Source organism: Hypanus sabinus, chromosome 3 (genome assembly GCF_030144855.1).
Source record: "Hypanus sabinus isolate sHypSab1 chromosome 3, sHypSab1.hap1, whole genome shotgun sequence".
Classification (NCBI taxonomy): Eukaryota; Metazoa; Chordata; class Chondrichthyes; order Myliobatiformes; family Dasyatidae; genus Hypanus; species Hypanus sabinus.
In genome coordinates this window covers 10348894-10368452 of record NC_082708.1, presented here as the reverse complement: position 1 = coordinate 10368452, position 19559 = coordinate 10348894, and the positions used below count along the sequence as shown (strand labels likewise).

At 47.1% G+C, this 19559-nt stretch overlaps 1 protein-coding gene across 1 annotated transcript in view; it reads right to left on the bottom strand.

Annotated features, from left to right (window-relative positions):
• Positions 1–19559, bottom strand: part of capn5a (calpain 5a) — a 150212-nt gene that overhangs the window by 89813 nt on the left and 40840 nt on the right. The window contains exon 2 of the mRNA XM_059963728.1: positions 11157–11330. Coding sequence (XP_059819711.1) covers positions 11157–11321 — 165 coding nt within the window. The 5' untranslated portion in view covers positions 11322–11330. The remainder of the gene's footprint in view (positions 1–11156; positions 11331–19559) is intronic.

Sequence of the window (19559 nt, the reverse complement as noted above, 5' to 3'; positions counted from 1 at the left end):
TGCCAACCCCACCCTCCTACCCCCACATCCAGGTCATTAATAAAAATCACAAAAAGTAGAGGTCCCAGAACAGATTCTCGTGGGACACCACTAGTCACAACCCTCCAATCTGACTGTACTCCCTCCAACATGACCCTCTGTCTTCTGCAGGCAAGCCAATTCTGAATCCACCTGGCCAAACTTCCCTGGATCCCATGCCTTTTGACTTTCTGAATAAGCCTACCATGTGGAACCTTGTCAAATGCCTTACTAAAATCCACGTAGATCACATCCACTGCACTACCCTCATCTATATGCCTGGTCACCTCCTCAAAGAACTCTATCAGGCTTGTTAGGCACAATCTGCCCTTCACAAAGCCATGCTGACTGTCCCTGATCAGACCATGATTCTCTAAATGCCCATAGATCCTATCTCTAAGAATCTTTTCCAACAGCTTTCCCACCACAGAAGTAAGGCTCGCTGGTCTATAATTACCTGGACTATCCCTACTACCTTTTTTTGAACAAGGGGACAATATTTGCTTCCCTCCAATCCTCCAGTACCCTTCCCGTTGTCAATGAGGACATAAAAATCCTAGCCAGAGGTTCAGCAATCTCTTCCCTTGCCTCGTGGAGCAGCCTGGGGAATATTCCATCAGGCTCCGGGGACTTATCCGTCCTAATGTATTTTAACAACTCCAACACCTCCTCTCCCTTAATATCAACATGCTCCAGAACACCAACCTCACTCATATTGTCCTCACCATCATCAAGTTCCCTCTCAATGGTGAATACCGAAGAGAAGTATTCATTGAGGACCTCGCTCACTTCCACAGCCTCCAGGCACATCTTCCCACCTTTATCTCTAATCTCTAAAACATCTCAGGCAGATGATGTCATCTAGTCAGAAAGAGTATAAACATCAGAAGCATTGGGGTTGATAGGAATGTCAGAACGATGGGATTACAGAAAGAACAACTAGAATTCATTCCTCAAACTTCAGTTTCTGTGACAGCCAACTCATTCATCTGCAACTCTTTGGCATGTTCTAATTCATAACAATTTAGAAACCCCTCATAGTTCATAAATCTTTTGTAATTCAGTAGTATTCCTCTGTGAGTGTTAAATGTGTGTTAAGAACTATTTGTCTAAATTTAAATGTGCATCATTAAAAACAAAATAACTGTTTAAACTACATTGTTAGCTCCTTGACATCCCTTTGGTAGGGAAGGGGGAGACTCACCATTCAATCAGTGGGTACTGGCAGCTAAACCCCACTGCACTAACTAGATAGGGAAGTAAGCTAGTCTTTGAAGAATAGATGGGTACTGTACAACCTCCCTATATTGAGGGTACCTGTAGATACAGCATCCATATCGGATATGGCTTAAAATCTCCTTTCGATTTTAGGGCTTTGTGGACCAGAACCTAATGCCATCACAAAATATGATGGGCTGAGTGGCCTTATTCAATGTTGTAAATGCTCTAGGATTCCCTCAGCTTGTATTTGCCAAGCTCACCAGCTCTAAAGACTTCACAGCACAGGATAGAAACCTTTGCAAACAAGGGGTTAAGCTGCAGATCACATTTTCCAACAACTAATCAAACCTCAAAGAGCAGAGTTACTGATTTCCTTCCCTTTGGCAGACACTGTCAGAAACAAACTGCGTGGACAAAAAACCTAACAGAACAGAAACAGCAACAGCTCCTTTGCTTAGAACGAGGCGGCCCAACCAGGCATTGCTGCAGATTCTTTCCCTGCCTTGCTATGCAATGGTCACTGTTACTCATGCAATGTTACTCATCAACTAAATGCAGCCAGCAGAGGGGCGACAGTAAGGAGTAAATAAAATTTCTTCAGTATCTCATATCTCAAAGGAGGTCACAGTGCTGAGTCCCTATTGTCCCACACGGGAGTAATCCCAAACATGAAAAAGTCTGCTGATGCTGGAAATCCAAATCAACACGTACACAAAGTGCTAGAGGAACTTCAGCAGGTCTGGTATCCATGGAAATAAACTAATAATTGACATTTCGGGCCGAGACCCTTCACCAGGGCGAAGGAATAATTCCAATATTCCTGTTGCCCACCTTTCCAACATGCCCCCTTTAATTATTTCTACCAATTTTCTACCTGGATACATCATAATTCAGTACAGCAATGTCACCGCAAAAACCTGCAGAGAGTTGTGGTCACACTCAGCGTATCACGGAAACCAGCCTCCCCTCCATGGACTCTGTCTACATTTTTCACCACCTCGGTGAAGTAGCCAGCATGATCACAGACCTCAGTCATCCTGACGTTCTCTCTTCTCCCTCTCCCATTGGGCAGCAGAAACAAAAGCCTAAAAGCATAGACTACCTCGGGCTCAAGTATAGTGTCTATCCCATAAAACAGGTCTCTTGGCTTCACAATCTAAGTTATTATAATCTTGCACTTATTGTTTACCTGCACTGCACTTTTTCAGTAGCTTTCGCACTTTATTCTGCATACTTACTCTAGTATTATTTTACTTACTTAATGCACTGTGTAATAATTTGATCTAAACAAACTGTATGAAAAGGGAATGAACAGCAGACGTTTCAAGCCTGGATGCTGCCTGACCTACCCAGTTCCCCCAGCACTTTGTGCGTGCTGCTCTAGCTGGCACAGGTTTCAGCGGAAGGGGGAAGATTTAAAAGAGACCCGAGGGGGATGGTACAGATATGGAATGAGCTGCCAGACGTAGTGGTGGCAGCAGGTACAATAACAACATCTATAAGACTCTTGGACAGGTACATGGATAGGAAAGGTTAGAGGGATATGGACCAAACATGGGTAAAACTTATAACTTTTATTAACTTTATTCATCATATACTGTACATAAATGCATTAGGAACTTGCTGTGTTGGTCAGGGCATGTCATGCATCAAGACGCTCTTCAATGACTAGACCTCAGCATTCAATACTATCATCCTCTCAAACTAATCAATAGGCTTCAGGAGCATGGCCTCAATACTTCCTTGTGCATTTGGATCCTCAATTTCCTCACCTGTAGACCCCAATCAGCTTCGATTGGCAAAAGCATCGCTTCCACAATCTTCATCAACACAGATGCACCACAGGCTGTGTGCTTAGCCCCTGGCTCTACTCATTTTACACTTATGACTGTGAGGCTAAGCACAGCTCCAATGCCATATTCCAGTTTGCTGATTACACCACTGTTGTGCGTGACATGCCAGCATTTAGGAGGGAGATTGAAAACCTGGCTGAGTGGTGCCACAACAGCACCCTCTCACTGAATGTCAGCAGGACCAAGGAGCTGATTATTGACTTCAGGAGGACAACACTGGAAGTCCATGAGCCAGTCCTCATTGGGGGGAATCAGAGGTGAAGAGAGTCAGCAACTTTAAATTCCTCGGTGTTATCATTTCGGAGGGTATGCTCTGGGTCCAGCACATAAGTGCCATTATGAAGAAAGCACAAGAGCACCTCTGCTTTCTTCGAAGATTCCAAAGGTTCAGCATGTCATCTATAACTCTGACAAACTTGTGTAGATGTGATGGAGAGTATATTGACTGGTTACATTGTGGCCTGGTATGGAAACACCAATGCTATTTATATTTTTTCCTTTGGTATTTGCATGGCTTGTCCTTTGCACACAGGTTGCACGTCCATTCTGTTGGGCACGGACTTTGACTGATTCTATTGTGTCTTCGTTTACTGTGAATGCCCTCAAGAAAACAAATCTCAGGATTGTGATATGATAATAAATTGGCTCTGAATTTTGCATTTTCTCTGGGGTCCTGACCAATATATTTTCCATCACCCACCATTTTGAACGTTTTTATTGTAATTACCGGGATGCTGTTAGTGGGATCTCACTGTGCACAAATTAGCTGCTGCATTTTGTACATTCCAAGGTCACTGCAAAGTCAAAGAACCTCCCGGACTGCAAACTCCTTTGTGAACTTTTGAAATGCAAATGCACATTCGTCACAGCCCAGGGAGGTTCCAGATGGGTTTAACAAGGAGGCCACTGGGGTGAGAAAGACGAGGCAGATGAATCGAGGGTGGGGGTGGGGGCGTTGGGAAGAATGAGGCCACAGAAACCTCACAGAGTCCTCAGGAAGAGAAAACATCAGTAAAATAAGAGCTCAACTGCCAAGTAGAAAAAAAAATTCCTTCCACAGTCCAATGCACCACAGATTACACACCCAAAAACCAAAGGAATTTTAAAGGGTTTATTTTTTATTTATTGTAGTTCCTCTTATTTCGTCAGACATGTTAGGCTCAAGATGGAAACTCCAGCAAACTTCTCTTTGGCAGAAGTTACCAGACAGAAAATGGATGTAATTCTCAGGTCAGTGACAGAAAACTGTTATCTCCTGGGCTGCACCATTTCTCCCAGTACAGGAAAAATAATCCAGGTCATTCACCACAGAAGCAGACACGTTAAGAGTCACTTCGAAAAACTAAGCAACTCAGTTTCTTGAAGATCTGACACCCTGGGCAGATCAGACACGAATTGGACCTCATACCTAAGAAATGGAGACGGCTCAGAGGATTGTTGGGCTCTCTTCCAGGGAAGGTGGGACCTGTACAGAAGAAATGGTTTGCAGCTGGAGGGGCACTAATAGTTGAGCAGCAATGGTTTGCCAGTGCTGCAAGGTTTAAACTAGAGTTGCAGGAGGATGGGAACTGGAGTGCCAGAACAGATAGAGGAGAGGTTGTGAAGACATATATTGTTAAGACCTCAGACAAAATCAGGAAGCAAAACATTGAGCCTGGTGTGACAACCGTCCTGAGCTGCATTTACTTCAACGCAAGAAGTATCGTAGGAAAGGCCAATGAGCTCAGGGCACGGATCGACTCCTGGAATTATGATATTGTAGCCACTAGTGAAGCTTGGATGCCGGAGGGACAGGACTGGCAGCTCAATATTCCGGGGTTCTGCTGATTTAGATGGGACAGAGTGGGCAGGTTAAACAGGGATGGGTCGTGTTACTAGTCAGGGAAAATGTCAAGCCAGTGCTCAGTCAGGACAGACTGGAGAACTCATTTAGTGAGGCATTAAGGGTAGAAATGAGGAATAAGAAAGGTATGGCCATATTAATGCAACTATATTATAGACCACCCAACAGTCTACGGGATTTAGAGGAACAAATTTGTAGATAGGTTGCAGACTGTTACAAGAAACATGAAGTTGTTTTAGTAGGTGATGTTAACTTTCTACATACTGACTGGGAATCCTGTACTGTAAGAGGACTAGATGGGATAGAGTTTGTCAAATGCATTCAGGAAAGTTTCCTTCATCAGTACGTAGATGTCCCAACAATGAGACAAGACAGGTGACAGAAGTTTGTGCAGGGGAACACCTTACACCTAGTGATCATAATGCCATTACTTTCAAAGTAAGTATGGAAAAAGATAGGTATGATCTGCAGGTTAAGATTCTAAATTGCAGAAAGGCCAATTTTGATGGTATGAGAAAGGATCTGGTAAGTGTAGATTATGACAGGTTGTTTTCTGGCAAAGTGGGAGGCCTTCAAAAGTAAAAGTTTGAAAATACTAAGCTTGTATGTGCTGCAAGGTGGGGGGTGGTGTGGTTTAAACTAGAGTTTGAAAGGCAATGATAACAGGTTTAGGGAATCCGGGTTTTCAAGTGGTATTGAGGCACTAGTTAAGAAAAAAAAGGTGCATAGAAGGTGTAAACAGGTAGGAACAACAGAGGTATTTAAGGAGTATAAAAAATGCAAGAGAAAACTCAAAGAAATAAATGAGGGATGCTAATAGAAGGCATGAAGTTGTCCTAGCACGAAAAGTGAAGGAGAATCTAAGGGATTCCACAGATACATCAAGCAAAAAAGGACTGCAAAGGACAAAATTGGTCCACTGGAAGATCAAAATGGTAATCTATGCATGATGGGGGAGATCTTTTTTTTTAAACTTTTTTTATTGCATTTTTAAATGGTTACAAAGTATGAAAAAACAATGTATATAACCCATACCCCCTCCCCTTAACCCCTCCCCCCTAACTGCCCTATAGAAAAGAAAGAAAGAAAGAAAGAATGCCTGGTTGTTGGAAGATCTCCACATGCTCCATGGAATTCGTAATAACTTTAATATGTATATTTATTTCTTTCAGTTACTTGGAAATCGGATACACATTTAAGTATAGATTCTTGGAAGAAAGAAATCTATGGTTGTATTCCATTAGAAAAAATTACTTATAATTTAAGAGATAAATATGAAACATTTTTGAAAATTTGGAGCCCTTATTTACAAAAGACAGGATTAAATATATAGATGCTCTGATGGGGGAGATCTTAAATAAATTTTTTGCATCTGTGTTTACTCAGGAGTTGGACACGGAGTCAACAGAAGTCACAGACCCAATAGAAATTACGGAGGAGGAAGAGTTTACTGTCTTGAGGCAAATCAACGTGGATAAATCCCCAGGGCCAGACAGGGTGTTCCCTCAGAATCTTGTGGGAGGCAGCTGCAGAAATTGCTGGGGCCCTAGTAGAGATAGTTAAATCATGAGGTACCGGAGGATTAGAAAATAGCTACTGTTGTTCTGCTGCTTAAAAAAGGTTCTAAAAATAATCCCCAGGAAATTATAGGCCAGTGAGCCTAACATCAGTAGTGGGAAAGTTTTTTAGAAGGTATAGAGACCGGATATATGAGTATTACAATGGACATGGACTGATCAGGGATAGTCTAACCAGTCTTAAGAGTTTTGCGAGGAAGTTAGCAGGAAAGTTGGATACAAGGCAGTAGAAGTTGTGCACGTGATCTTCAGCAAGGCATTTGACAAGGTCCCACTTGGGAGGTTGGTCAAGAAGATTCAGTTACTCAACATTCAAGATGAGGAAGTAACTTGGATTGGACATTGGCTTTGTGGAAAAAGCCAGAGAGGAGTAGTAGATGGCTGCTTCTCTGACTGGAGACCTGTGACAAGTGGAGTGCCGTAGGGATCGGTGTGGGGTCCACTGGCGTTTGTCATCTACATCAATGATCGGGATGATAATAGAGGGATCAGAAGCGGAGCAAGTGAGCAGTTTCAAGTTCCTGGGTGTCAAGATTTCTGAGGATTTAACCTGGTCCTAACATATTGATACAATTATAAGGAGGCAAGACAGCAACTATACTTTATTAGGAGTTTGAACAGATTTGGCATGTCAATAAATACACTCAAAAACTTCTACAGATGTACCATGGAGAGCATTCTGACAGGCTGCATCACTGTCTGCTATGGGGAGGGGTCACAACTGCACAGGATCGAAATAAGCTGCAGAAGGTTGTAAATCTAGTCAGCTCCGTCTTGGGTACTAGCCTACAAAGAACCCAGGACATCTTCAAGGAGCAGTTCCTCAGAAAGGCAGTGTCTATTATTAAGGGCCTCCAGCATCCAGGGCATGCCTTTTCTCACTGCTACCAGTAGGTAGGAGGCACAGAAACCTGAAGGCACACACTCAGCGATTCAGGAACAGCTTCTTCCCCTCTGCCATCCGATTCCTAAATGGACATTGAACCCTTGGACACTACCTCACATTTTTTTAATATATAGTATTTTTGGTTTTTTGCATGATTTTTAATCTATTCAATATGTGTATACTGAGTAAGATTTATTTTTTCTATATTATGTATTGCATTTAACTGCTGTTACTAAGATAACAAATTTCATGTCACATGCCAGTTAAAGTAAACCTGATTCTGATTGGAGGTGTAGTAGAGAGCAAGGAAGATAATCAGAGCTTGCAGAGAAACTGGGTCAGCAGGAAATGGGCTGAATGGGCTGAAAAATGGCAGAAAGAATTTAATGCAACAAGTGCAAGGTGATGATGCACTTTGATAGGACCAACCAGAGTAGTCTTACACAATGAACAGTGGGGTACTGAGGAGTGAGGTACAACAAAGGGATATGGGAACACAGTCCATAATTCATTGAAAGTGGCAGGACAGGTAGAAAGGGTCGTAAAAAAGGCTTTTGGCATGTTGGCATTCATAAATGAAAGGATTGAGTACAGGAGATGGGATGCTATGTTGAAGTTGTACAAGACATCGGTGAGGCCTAATTTACAGTATTGAGTGCAGTTTGGTCACCTATTTACAGGAAAGATGTAAGTAAGTTTGAAAAAGTACAGAGAAAATTTACGAGGATATTGCTGGAATTTGAGGAAGTGTGTTTTAAGGAAAGATTGAATAGGTTAGGGCTTTACTCCTTGGAACAAAGAGGATTGAGAGGAAATTTAATAGAGATATACAAAATTATGAGGAGTATAGATAGGGTAAATGCAAGCAGGCTTTTTCCACTGTGGTTTGGTGGGACTACAACTGGAGGGCATGGATTAAGCGTGAAAGATGAAAAATTTAAGGGAATTAGGAAGGGAAACTTCTTCACTCGGAGGGTTGTTAGATTTTGGAATGAGTTTCCAGCAGAAGTGGTGCTTGCGAGCTCGACTTTAACATTTAAGGGAAGTTTGTACAAGAACATGGAAGGTAGGGATAAGGAGGGCTATGGTCCCGGTGCAGATCGATGGGAGTAGGCAATTTAAATGGCTCAACATGGACTAGATGGGCTGAAGGGCTTCTTTCTGTGCTGTACTTTTCTATGACTCTAGACAGAATCACAGAGTTCTAGTTGCACCAAACCTCGGTGGAAGTCACCTGCTTGTACTTACCTTGTCTAATACCTTCATAACTGCATACCTCTAATAAATCTCCTCTCAAGGAACTTGGGTCCTCAAGTCCTGGCAACATCCTTGTAAATTTTCTCTGTATACTTTCAATGTTATTGAAATATTTCCTGTAGGTAGGTGACCAAAACTGCACACAATACTCCAAATTAGGCCTCACCAACATCTCATACAACTTCAGTCTTACTTCAGTGGTTGGTAAGCTGATGGAGAAGATCCTGAGAGGCAGGATTTATGAACATTTGGAGAGGTATAATATGATTAGGAATAGTCAGCATGGCTTTGTCAAGGGCAGGTTGTGCCTTACGAGCCTGATTGAATTTTTTGAGGATGTGACTAAACACAGTGATGAAGGAAGAGCAGTAGATGTAGTGTACTGTATATGGATTTCAGCAAGGCATTTGATAAGATACCCCATGCAAGGCTTGGTAGCCACAAAGAAGCACCACAGAACTGTTTAAAGAAAACCCCCACACAAGACTATCAGGTGTGCAAATAAAGAGAGCAAATCGCCAAAACAGCAAAAAGTGGACAAATAACACACAAAGCATTAAACTTCAGACCGCAGAGTCCCCAAAAGCAAGTCCACAGCCGTGAGCCATAGAGGTGAGTAAAGCCCATCCAGGGAAGAAGGGGACACACACAAAATGCTGGTGGAACACAGCAGGCCAGGCAGCATCTATATATAACACTGTCGACATCTCGGGCTGAGACCCTTGACGAAGGGTCTTGGCCCAAAATGTCGACAGTGCTTCTCCCTATAGATGCTGCCCGGCCTGCTGTGTTCCACCAGCATTTTGTGTGCGACTTGCTTGAATTTCCAGCATCTGCGGATTTCCTCGTGTTTTCCAGGGAAGAAGGGGGTTGAGATGGAAAATAAATCAGCCATTAATTGAATGGTTGAGCAGACACAATGGGCAAAATGACCTAAACTGCTCCTATATCTTATGGATGGAGGGGTAGGTTTGAGGCCTGACCAGCATTTCTTCTGTTCTGTTCGCCCCGTTACAGTAAGGATGTGGAGGCAACAGAGAGAGTACAGCAGAGGCTCACCAGGATGCTACCTGGATTAGAAAGCACGTGTTATAAGGGCTCTCTTCACTGGACTACTGGAGACTGAGGGGAGGTCTGATAGAAGTTTATAAAATGACAAGTAGTCAGTCAGGATCTTTTTCTCAGAATAGAGATGTCAAGTACTGGAGGACATGCATTTAAGGTGGGGGGGGAGAGTGTAAATGAGATGTGTAGGACAAGATATTTGTTTAAAATACAGAGAACAGTAGGTGCCTGCAATTGTCTGCCAGAGGGAGAAAAGGGAGGAGGAGAAGGAACCAAAGAGGAAGTAATGGACAGGTGAGGAAAACAGGAGAGAGGATAACCAGAATAAGGAATGGAAATAGAAAGGAGAGAGCAAGAGGAGAAATTGCCGGAGTTAGAGAAAGCAATGTTCATGCATTCAGGCTGGAAGCAACCAAGATGTGTTGCTGCTCCAACCTTGCCCTAGCTTCTGAAATGTGCTTTTCAGGGTAACATCTTGTCTTGGAGAGTCTTTAGTTTCTTCACTTATGTAAGCCCGTCACCTATACTGGGGCGGCAGCATCGCAGAGTCCTCTGTCCAGAGCCAGTCTTTCAAATTGTCCCCAGGTGTAATCCAGCTTTGAAGACCCTTCCTCTCCCAGCAATGAGGTCTTTGGAGCTTCTGTTGGTGTTTCTGTAGCTCTGGGTCTTTATGGGATGTGGTTGTCAGTCCCATGCCCACCCCTCCTCTCACAGCCAACCTTGGGACTGTCCACAGTGGAGTTTTCTTCACTGCCCAGTATAATTTCCATTGTGTGTTATGTGTACCGATGTGCCAGAGATACTGTTCTAAGTAAAACTTTGTACTGTACCTCACTGTAATTGTGCACATGGTCTCTGAGGGAACCAGTGTACTAATGGACTGCCGCATTTCTTACTCATAACCTTTCAAATGTTTTTCACTGGCGCATACTGAAGGGGAAGTGAATGACATAGTTCACCTTGACCATTGTGCATCCTCACCAAGCCACAGCGACTTAACTGATCTATTGGTCCAGGCAGATGGGAATCATTAGCCATTGTTGGCAGCTCATCCAAGAGAAGAGAAACTCAGTTCTCAAACTGCCTCTGCCTTGCGGCTGTACCCACTCATGGGGTCAGCTTCAGGTGTAGACCCAGAGGAAAAATCCAGAGCTGGAGTCCCTAAGGCAGCTCAATGTTGAGATCAACACTGACTGGTAACTCCTGTGACGCCGCTGGTGACAAACTGTATTAGTCTCTGCTATTCCTTTGGATTCATCAGCTGTGTAGAGAGGTGGAGTCTGCTACATGGGCTACAGTTTGCTCTCTGTATCTACTGGCTGGCTTCCATAACGGCTTATGTACGACAGCTAGAACGCACCATCCGTGGTCAATGCAGACCAAGAGTCAGGACCAAGTTAACAACAGGGGCTGATTCATCAGGAAAGTTCACTTACCGGAGGGCGCTTCCAATGCACATTGGACAACAGCGCGGTTGAGCAGAACAGCGACTCCTCGCTGGCGAGGAACTGGGGGTCCTCGAAGAGCTGATTGCGTTGCCGGCATTCCTTCTTGAGGGCGTGGTAATCCTGGTTTGCATAAGGCTTCACGGAGTCAAACATCCTTCAAACCTGCCGAAAGGAACACAACGTACAGTGAGGAAGACACCAGGGGCAACCCACACAGAATGCTGGAGAAACTCATCACATTGGACAATGGAGGGAAATGTACGGTGAATGTAGCAGACCACAAGACAGAAGAGCGAATTAAACCATTCAGCCCATCACGCCTTCCACCATTCCATCATGACTGACTGAATGTGTTGGGCCGATACTCTTCATCGGTACTCCTTTGATCAGGAAGACATAGGGTCTTGTCCATTCACAAAATATCTCTAATATTGCTCTTGAGGGCAGGAGTCCTGCCTCATAGATCCACAGAGGCTTTCAAGGAAATAACCCTGAGGCTGTGTCTTAGAACACAGACAACAGCACAGTACAGGTCTTCAGGCTATGATGTTGTGCTGACCTTTTAACCTAACCCTTCCCTCCTACGTAACCCTACATTTTACTGTCACTGATGTGCCTATGCAAGAGTTATTTAAATGCCCCTAATGTATCTGCTTCTACCACCACCCCGGCAGGATATTCCACACACACATAACCACTCTGTGTGTAAAAACATCTCTTTCTAACCATCCCCAAACTTTCCCAATCACTTTAAAATCACGCCCCCTTGTATCTTGTCTGACAAGCGGGAAGAGAGAAGCTTCTTCCCTCAAAGGTAATGAGGAGTTGGAAGTATTTACAGTGGGATTCACAGGGTGTCTGCAGATTATGACAAGGTTCAATTCCTGAGAACAGTGCATATCCCAAATTGTACGCAAGCTGGAAATAAACAAAACAGTTTGCCGGCTGGGGGGGGGGGGTTTAAAAAAACAGCTGAGTAACACACACACGCACAAAGTGCTGATGGAACCCACCAGGCCAGGCAGCATTTAAAGGAAGGCTTAAATTGTCAATATTTATATGGAGTTCCTTCAGTATTCTGTGTGCATTGCTCAATATTCCCAATATCTGCAGAACCTTTAAACGAAGCCACCGAAAGAGATTGTTACTTTACTTTATTTTCACCAAACAACTGATACTAGAGCGTACAATCATCACAGTGATATTTGACTCTGTGCTTCGCGCTCCCTGAAGTACAAATTGAAGTAAATACAATAAAAATTTAAATTATAAATCATAATTAGAAAATAGAAAAGGGAAAGTAAGGTAGTGCAAGTCAGGTCCGGATATTTGGGAGGTATGGCCCAGATCCGGGTCAGGATCCGTTCAGCAGTCTTATCACAGTTGGAAAGAAGCTGTTCCCAAATCTGGCCGTATGAATCTTCAAGCTCCTGAACCTTCTCCCGGAAGGAAGAGGGACAAAAAGTGTGTTGGCTGGATGGGTCGTGTCCTTGACTATCCTGGCACTGCTCCGACAGCGTGCGGTGTAAAGTGAGTCCAAGGATGGAAGATTGGTTTGTGTGATGTGCTGGGCTATGTTCACGATCTTCTGAAGCTCCTTCTGGTCTTGGACAGGACAACTTCCATACCAGGTTGTGATGCACCCTGGAAGAATGCTTTCTACGGTGCACCTATAAAAATTAGTGAGGGTTTTAGGGGACGGGCTAAATTTCTTCAGCTTTCTCAGGAAGTAAAGGCACTGGTGGGCCTTCTTGGCAGTGGACTTTGCTTGGTTAGACCAAGTCAGGTCATTTGTGATATTCACTCCAAGGAACTTACAGTTTTTGACCTGTTCCACCTTCTGCCACTTCTCAGCCAGGTTTTGCATCCTATCAATGTCCCGCTGTAACCTCTGACAGCCATCCATACTATTCACAACACCTCCAACCTTTGTGTCATCAGCAAACTAACCCATCCCTCCACTTCCTCATCCTCATTTATAAAAATCACAAAAAGTAAGAGTCCCAGAACAAATCCCTACAGGTCACTGACCTCCATGCAGAATATGACCAGTCTACAACCACTCTTTGCCTTCTGTGGGCAAGCCAGTTCTGGATCCACAAAGCAATGTCCCCTTGGATCCCATGCCTCCTTACTTTCTCAATAAGCCTAGCATGTGGTACCTTATCAAATGCCTTGCTGAAATCCATATACACTACATCTACTGCTCTTCCTTCATCAATACGTTTAGTCACATCCTCAAAAAATGTAATCAGGCTCGTAAGGCATGACCTGCCCTTGACAAAGCCATGCTGACTATTCCTAATCATATTATACCTCTCCAAATGTTCATAAATCCTGCCTCTCAGGATCTTTTCCATCAACTTACCAACCACTGAAGTAAGACTCACTGGTCTATAATTTCCTGGGCTATCTCTACTCCCTTTCTTGAATAAGGGAACAACATCCGCAACCCTCCAATCCTCCGGAACCTCTCCTGTCCCCATTGATGATGCAAAGATCATTGCAATTCAATTCAAAACAGCTCCTAGAGCCCCCCACTATAGAAAATATATTAGATGTATATTACCTACACTAGGTGAATGGCCCAATGTGTTAAAGTGATGTTATTTTGGGATTAAGTATAGATGAACATGTCAGGGAAAACCTCCTCTGTTCTTCTATGAAGCAATACCCTAAAATCTCCTACATTTAGTTGGGAGGGTGTGGGGAGCCTCAGGTAACACATCATCTGTGCCACAGGGTGCACAAAAATAGCAAAAGTAGCAACAATCTGCTAGAGCAGGGGTTCCAAATCCTGGGGTCCACAGATCCCTTGCTTAATGGCTTTGGTTCATGGCTTAAAAAAGGTTGGAAATCCCTGTGCTAGAAGAACTGAGAGGGTAGAGCAGCATCAATAGGAGAGCTAAAGGGTACTGTCAATATTTGGGCTTGAAACCCAGCAGTTAGGACTGAGAGTGGGGAGGAGAAGTGGTGAGCGTGAAGAGACACAGTAACCCCACCCCACCCAATTCCCAGTCCATTCCACCCTTCTCCCATCTTTATCCTCCTATCCCTCCTGCTTCTACCTTCACCCACTACACACCAAGTCCCCCCAACCCCTCTTTCCTATCACAAACACGAGGAAATCTGCTGATGCTGGAAATCCAAATAAAATGCTGGAGGAACTCAGCAGACCAGGCAGGAAAAGAGTACAGTCGACATTTTCATTCAAGATCCTTTAACATATATATTTCTGGTTCAATCTGCTCTACACCTCTCTCCTAATGGTTCCCACTCTCACCTCCTTTAATTCCACTGGACAACAAAGATTTTGCTTCCTGAATACTTTTGGGTGTACCTTATTGATTTTGGACTGCTGATCATGAAAATCACTGTGAAATTTCTCTATCAGCAACTACTTTTGTAATCACCTATATTTGCTATTTAAATTGATAATTCAAGACAATTAAAATGTTGCCCACAATGTAAGCGGAAGAGTTTTCCATCTTGTCCAGGCATGCTCAGGCAGGGTGATGCTGCATGGCAGGACAGACTTTAGAGAGGCGATAAACGCATCAAACACACAGCGTTCTATGCATTGTGTTTACATGTAAATCGGTTTGCAACCACGTTGATACGCGTGCTCTACTCACAAGGCATATTGTGTACACTGATTATAAAAATAATTGTATTTTCCAGGAGTATTTGAGATAGTAAAATATCTCACTAATGTTGCAACAGCTACGATACTTACTGTTATATTTGTGATGAGTATACATTTAAATCACAAAGACAGAGCCTGTCTCCTCTTATTAAAGTCTGTGGGTGTGAAATTGCCAACCAAGACAAAGCTTAGACTCCTCACATTTGTTGCATTCCCATTTAGACTTCTTCCCTGCAAATCTTGGCTCTGTTAGTGACGAGCATGGTAAAAAGTTGCATCAGGATATTGTGGTCGTGGAGAAACAGTATCAGGGCAACCGGAATCCATCAGTGCTGGCTGATTATTGTTGGACACTTAAGCAAGAAGCCTCAAACACTGAGTACAAATGAAAATCATCAGCAAAACATTTTTAGCTCAGTCGAGTTACTGCAATTGCATCAGAACTGTTATGCAATTAAAAGCATTGTACTGTATTCAATAAAGGTTAACTTCTTGTTTCTCCAAATTCCTACGTAATCTGAAATTTTAATTGTTTTCAGCTTCAAGCGGGCTATCATAAACAGAAGTTTCTGAGGAGACAACACCTTCGAAAAAAATTTGTTGTCTAGTGCCAGAGTTTAGCAAATATGTCCGTACTTATCTCTCTCCAGCAGCTGCCCTCACTTTCACTCTCCTCTTCTAATCCACCTTATTTTCTTCTCTCCCGGCCTGCCTTCATTTATTATCAGCCTGTCACTGGTGGTACAATAGCATGGAAGGGTGGCATGGTAACATTGTAGCGGTGTGCTACAAGCAGCGCTAAAATTACGACACGGAGTCGGTACTGCAGTCGAAGGAAAAACTTTATTCGAAAACTTCAGCCTCACTTTTAAGCCTCTGTCAACCGGCCCCCCATGGCGAAGAGGTTCCAAAGCTCTGTGCTCGCAAACCCCCGTAGGCTATCTAATTGTGAGTTGGTTCGGATACGCTAGGAAAAGAGGCGCTACATAACCCCCCCCCAGAACCGGCGATACACCCCCCAATGTCCACAGCCTGGGCCAGAACCTGCTTGGGAGGTCGGCCTCTGCGCCGAGGCGCCGGAAACTCGGCCGGTTGCGCCAGGTCCACATGGGCCGGCTTGAGGCGGTCCACCGTGAAAACCTCCTCCTTCCCCCCAACGTCCAGCACGAACGTGGACCCGTTGTTCCGGAGCACCGTAAACGGCCCCTCGTATGGCCGCTGCAGCGGCGGCCGATGCCCGCCCCTTCGTACAAACACAAACTTACAGTTCCGTAGGTCTTTGGGTACGCAGGTCGGGTGCCGCCCATGCTGTGACGTGGGTATGGGGGCCAGGTTACCGAGCTTCTCGCGAAGTCTGCCCAGGACTGCAGCGGGTTCTTCCTCTTGCCCCCTCGGGGCTGGTAGGAACTCCCCGGGGACGGCCAGGGGCGCGCCGTATACCAACTCGGCCGACGAGGCGTGCAGGTCGTCCTTGGGCGCTGTGCGGATGCCGAGAAGGACCCAGGGAAGCTCGTCCGCCCAGTTGGCCCCTCGCAGGCGGGCCATGAGGGCCGACTTCAGGTGACGGTGGAAACGCTCCACTAGCCCGTTCGACTGTGGGTGGTAGGCAGTGGTGTGGTGCAGCTGAGTCCCCAAAAGGCTGGCCATAGCTGACCACAGGCTGGAGGTGAACTGGGCGCCTCTGTCGGAGGTAATGTGGGCTGGTACACCAAAGCGGGATATCCAGGTGGCGAGCAGGGCTCGGGCGCAAGATTCGGAGGTGGTGTCGGTGAGCGGGACCGCCTCTGGCCATCTTGTGAACCGGTCCACGATAGTCAGGAGGTAACGCGCTCCGCGCGACACTGGCAGGGGGCCCACGATATCCACATGAATGTGGTCGAAACGCCGGTGGGCGGGATGGAACTGCTGCGGTGGGGCTTTGGTGTGCCGCTGAACCTTGGCCGTCTGGCAGTGCATGCACGTTCTGGCCCATTCACTGACCTGTTTGCGGAGACCGTGCCAAACGAACCTGCTGGAAACCAGCCGGACAGTTGTCCGGATGGAGGGATGCGCCAAGTTATGAATGGAGTCGAAAACACGTCGCCGCCAGGCTGCGGGGACGACCGGACGGGGCCGGTCGGTGGCGACGTCACAGAGTAGGGTCCTCTCACCTGGGCCCACGGGGAAGTCCTGGAGCTGCAAACCAGAGACTGCAGTCCTGTAACTCGGAATCTCCTCATCTACCTGCTGTGCCTCTGCCAGTGCCTCAAAGTCTACCCCTGGGGAAAGGGCATGAACGGTAGGGCGAGAGAGCGCATCCGCCACGACATTGTCCTTACCCGAGACGTGCCGGACATCCGTTGTGTATTCAGAGATGTAGGACAGGTGGCGTTGCTGGCGGGATGACCAGGGGTCGGATGCTTTCGTAAACGCAAAGGTAAGCGGTTTGTGGTCCGTGAACGCGGTGAAGGGCCGGCCTTCTAGGAAGTACCTGAAATGCCGGATTGCCAGGTAGAGCGCCAACAGTTCCCGGTCAAAAGCACTGTACTTGAGCTCGGGTGGCCGCAGGTGTTTGCTGAAAAACGCCAGGGGTTGCCAGCGACCTGCGATGAGCTGCTCCAGCACCCCACCGACTGCCGTGTTTGATGCGTCCACTGTGAGGGCGGTAGGGGTGTCCATTCTGGGATGTACTAGCATTGCGGCGTCAGCCAAAGCTTCCTTCGTTTGAACGAAAGCGGCGGCGGACTCCTCGTCCCAGGTAATGTTCTTGCTCGGACCCGACATCAGGGCGAACAGGGGGCGCATGATCCGGGCAGCTGAAGGGAGGAAGCGGCGGTAGAAATTGACCATACCTACGAATTCCTGAAGGCCTTTGATCGTGGTGGGTCGGGGGAAGTGGCGGACCGCATCTACCTTAGCGGGCAGAGGGGTTGCCCCGTCTTTAGTAATCCTGTGGCCCAGGAAGTCAATGGTATCAAGTCCGAACTGGCATTTGGCAGGGTTGATTGTAAGACCGTACTCACTCAGTCGGGCGCAGAGTTGACGGAGGTGGGACAGATGCTCCTGACGACTGCCGCTGGCTATGAGGATGTCATCCAAATAGATGAACGCGAAGTCCAGGTCCCGTCCCACCGCGTCCATTAACCGCTGGAACGTCTGTGCGGCATTCTTCAGGCCGAACGGCATGCGGAGGAACTCGAAGAGGCCAAACGGGGTGATGAGAGCCGTTTTGGGGACGTCGTCAGGATGCATCGGGATTTGATGGTACCCTCGGACAAGGTCGACCTTGGAGAAGATCCGGGCGCCGTGCAGGTTTGCCGCAAAGTCCTGAATGTGCGGCACAGGGTAGCGGTCCGGTGTGGTAGCCTCGTTCAGCCTGCGGTAGTCGCCGCACGGTCTCCAGCCCCCCGTCGCTTTGGGCACCATGTGCAGGGGGGAAGCCCAGGGGCTGTCGGACCGCCGGATGATCCCCAATTCCTCCATTCTCTGGAACTCCTCCTTCGCCAGTCGGAGCTTGTCCGGGGGAAGCCGCCGAGCACGGGCATGGAGGGGTGGTCCCTGTGTCGGGATGTGGTGCTGTACGCCGTGCCTGGGCATGGCTGCTGTGAACTGCGGTGCCAGAACCGATGGGAACTCCGCCAGGACCCTGGTGAAGTCGTTGTCAGACAGCGTGATGGAGCCGAGGTGAGGGGCTGGCAACTGGGCTGCACCCAGGGAGAACGTCTGAAAGGTCTCGGCGTGTACCAGTCTCTTCCTGGGCAGGACGACCAGCAGGCTGTGAGCTCGCAAAAAATCCGCACCCAGAAGCGGTTGGGCTACGGCGGCCAGTGTGAAGTCCCACGTGAACTGGCTGGGGCCGAACAGTAGCTGCACCTGACGGGTGCCATAGCTCCTTACTGTGCTGCCATTCACGGCCCTCAGGGGGGGACCCGGTGCCCTGCTGCGGGTGTCGTAACTCATCGGAGGTAAAACGCTGACCTCAGCCCCAGTATCGACCAAAAACCGGCGTCCCGACCTGCTATCCCACACATACAGGAGGCTATCCCGATGGCCAGCCGCCGTAGCCATCAGCAGCGGCTGGCCCTGGCGTTTCCCGGGAACTTGCAGGGCGGGCGGCAACGGCGGGCTTCTGCGCCCCACCGCTGGTGGTAGAAGCACCAGTGGTCATTGGGCCGGGGGTTAGTGGGCTCTGTGGCCGGGCCTGGACTGGTTTGCTGCCGGGAGCGTGGCTGGGAGATCTGTGCGATGGACGCCCCGCTCACCTTTTTGGCGTTCCACAGCAAGTCCGCCCGGGCTGCCACCTTCCGGGGGTCACTGAAATCCGCGTCGGACAGCAGCAGGCGTATGTCCTCGGGCAGCTGCTCCAGGAATGCCTGCTCAAACATGAGGCCTGTGTGTCCCTCGGCCAGAGACAACATCTCATTCATTAAAGCCGATGGAGGTCTGTCGCCCAAGCCGTCCAGGTGCAGTAAACGGGCAGCCCGCTCGTGCCGTGAGAGTCCGAAAGTCCTGAGGAGCAGGGCTTTGAATTCCGTGTACTTGCCGTCTGCCGGGGGCGACTGTACGAACTCCGCGACCTGGGCAGCTGTGTCCTGGTCGAGGGAGCCCACCACGTAGTAGTAGCGGGCATCTTCTGAGGTGATCCGGCGAACGTGGAATTGGGCTTCGGCTTGCTGGAACCATAGGTCCGGGCGCTGTGTCCAGAAACCCGGCAGTTTCAACGAAACCGCATGAACAGAGGCGGCGTCGGTCATTTCTGGTCCAAA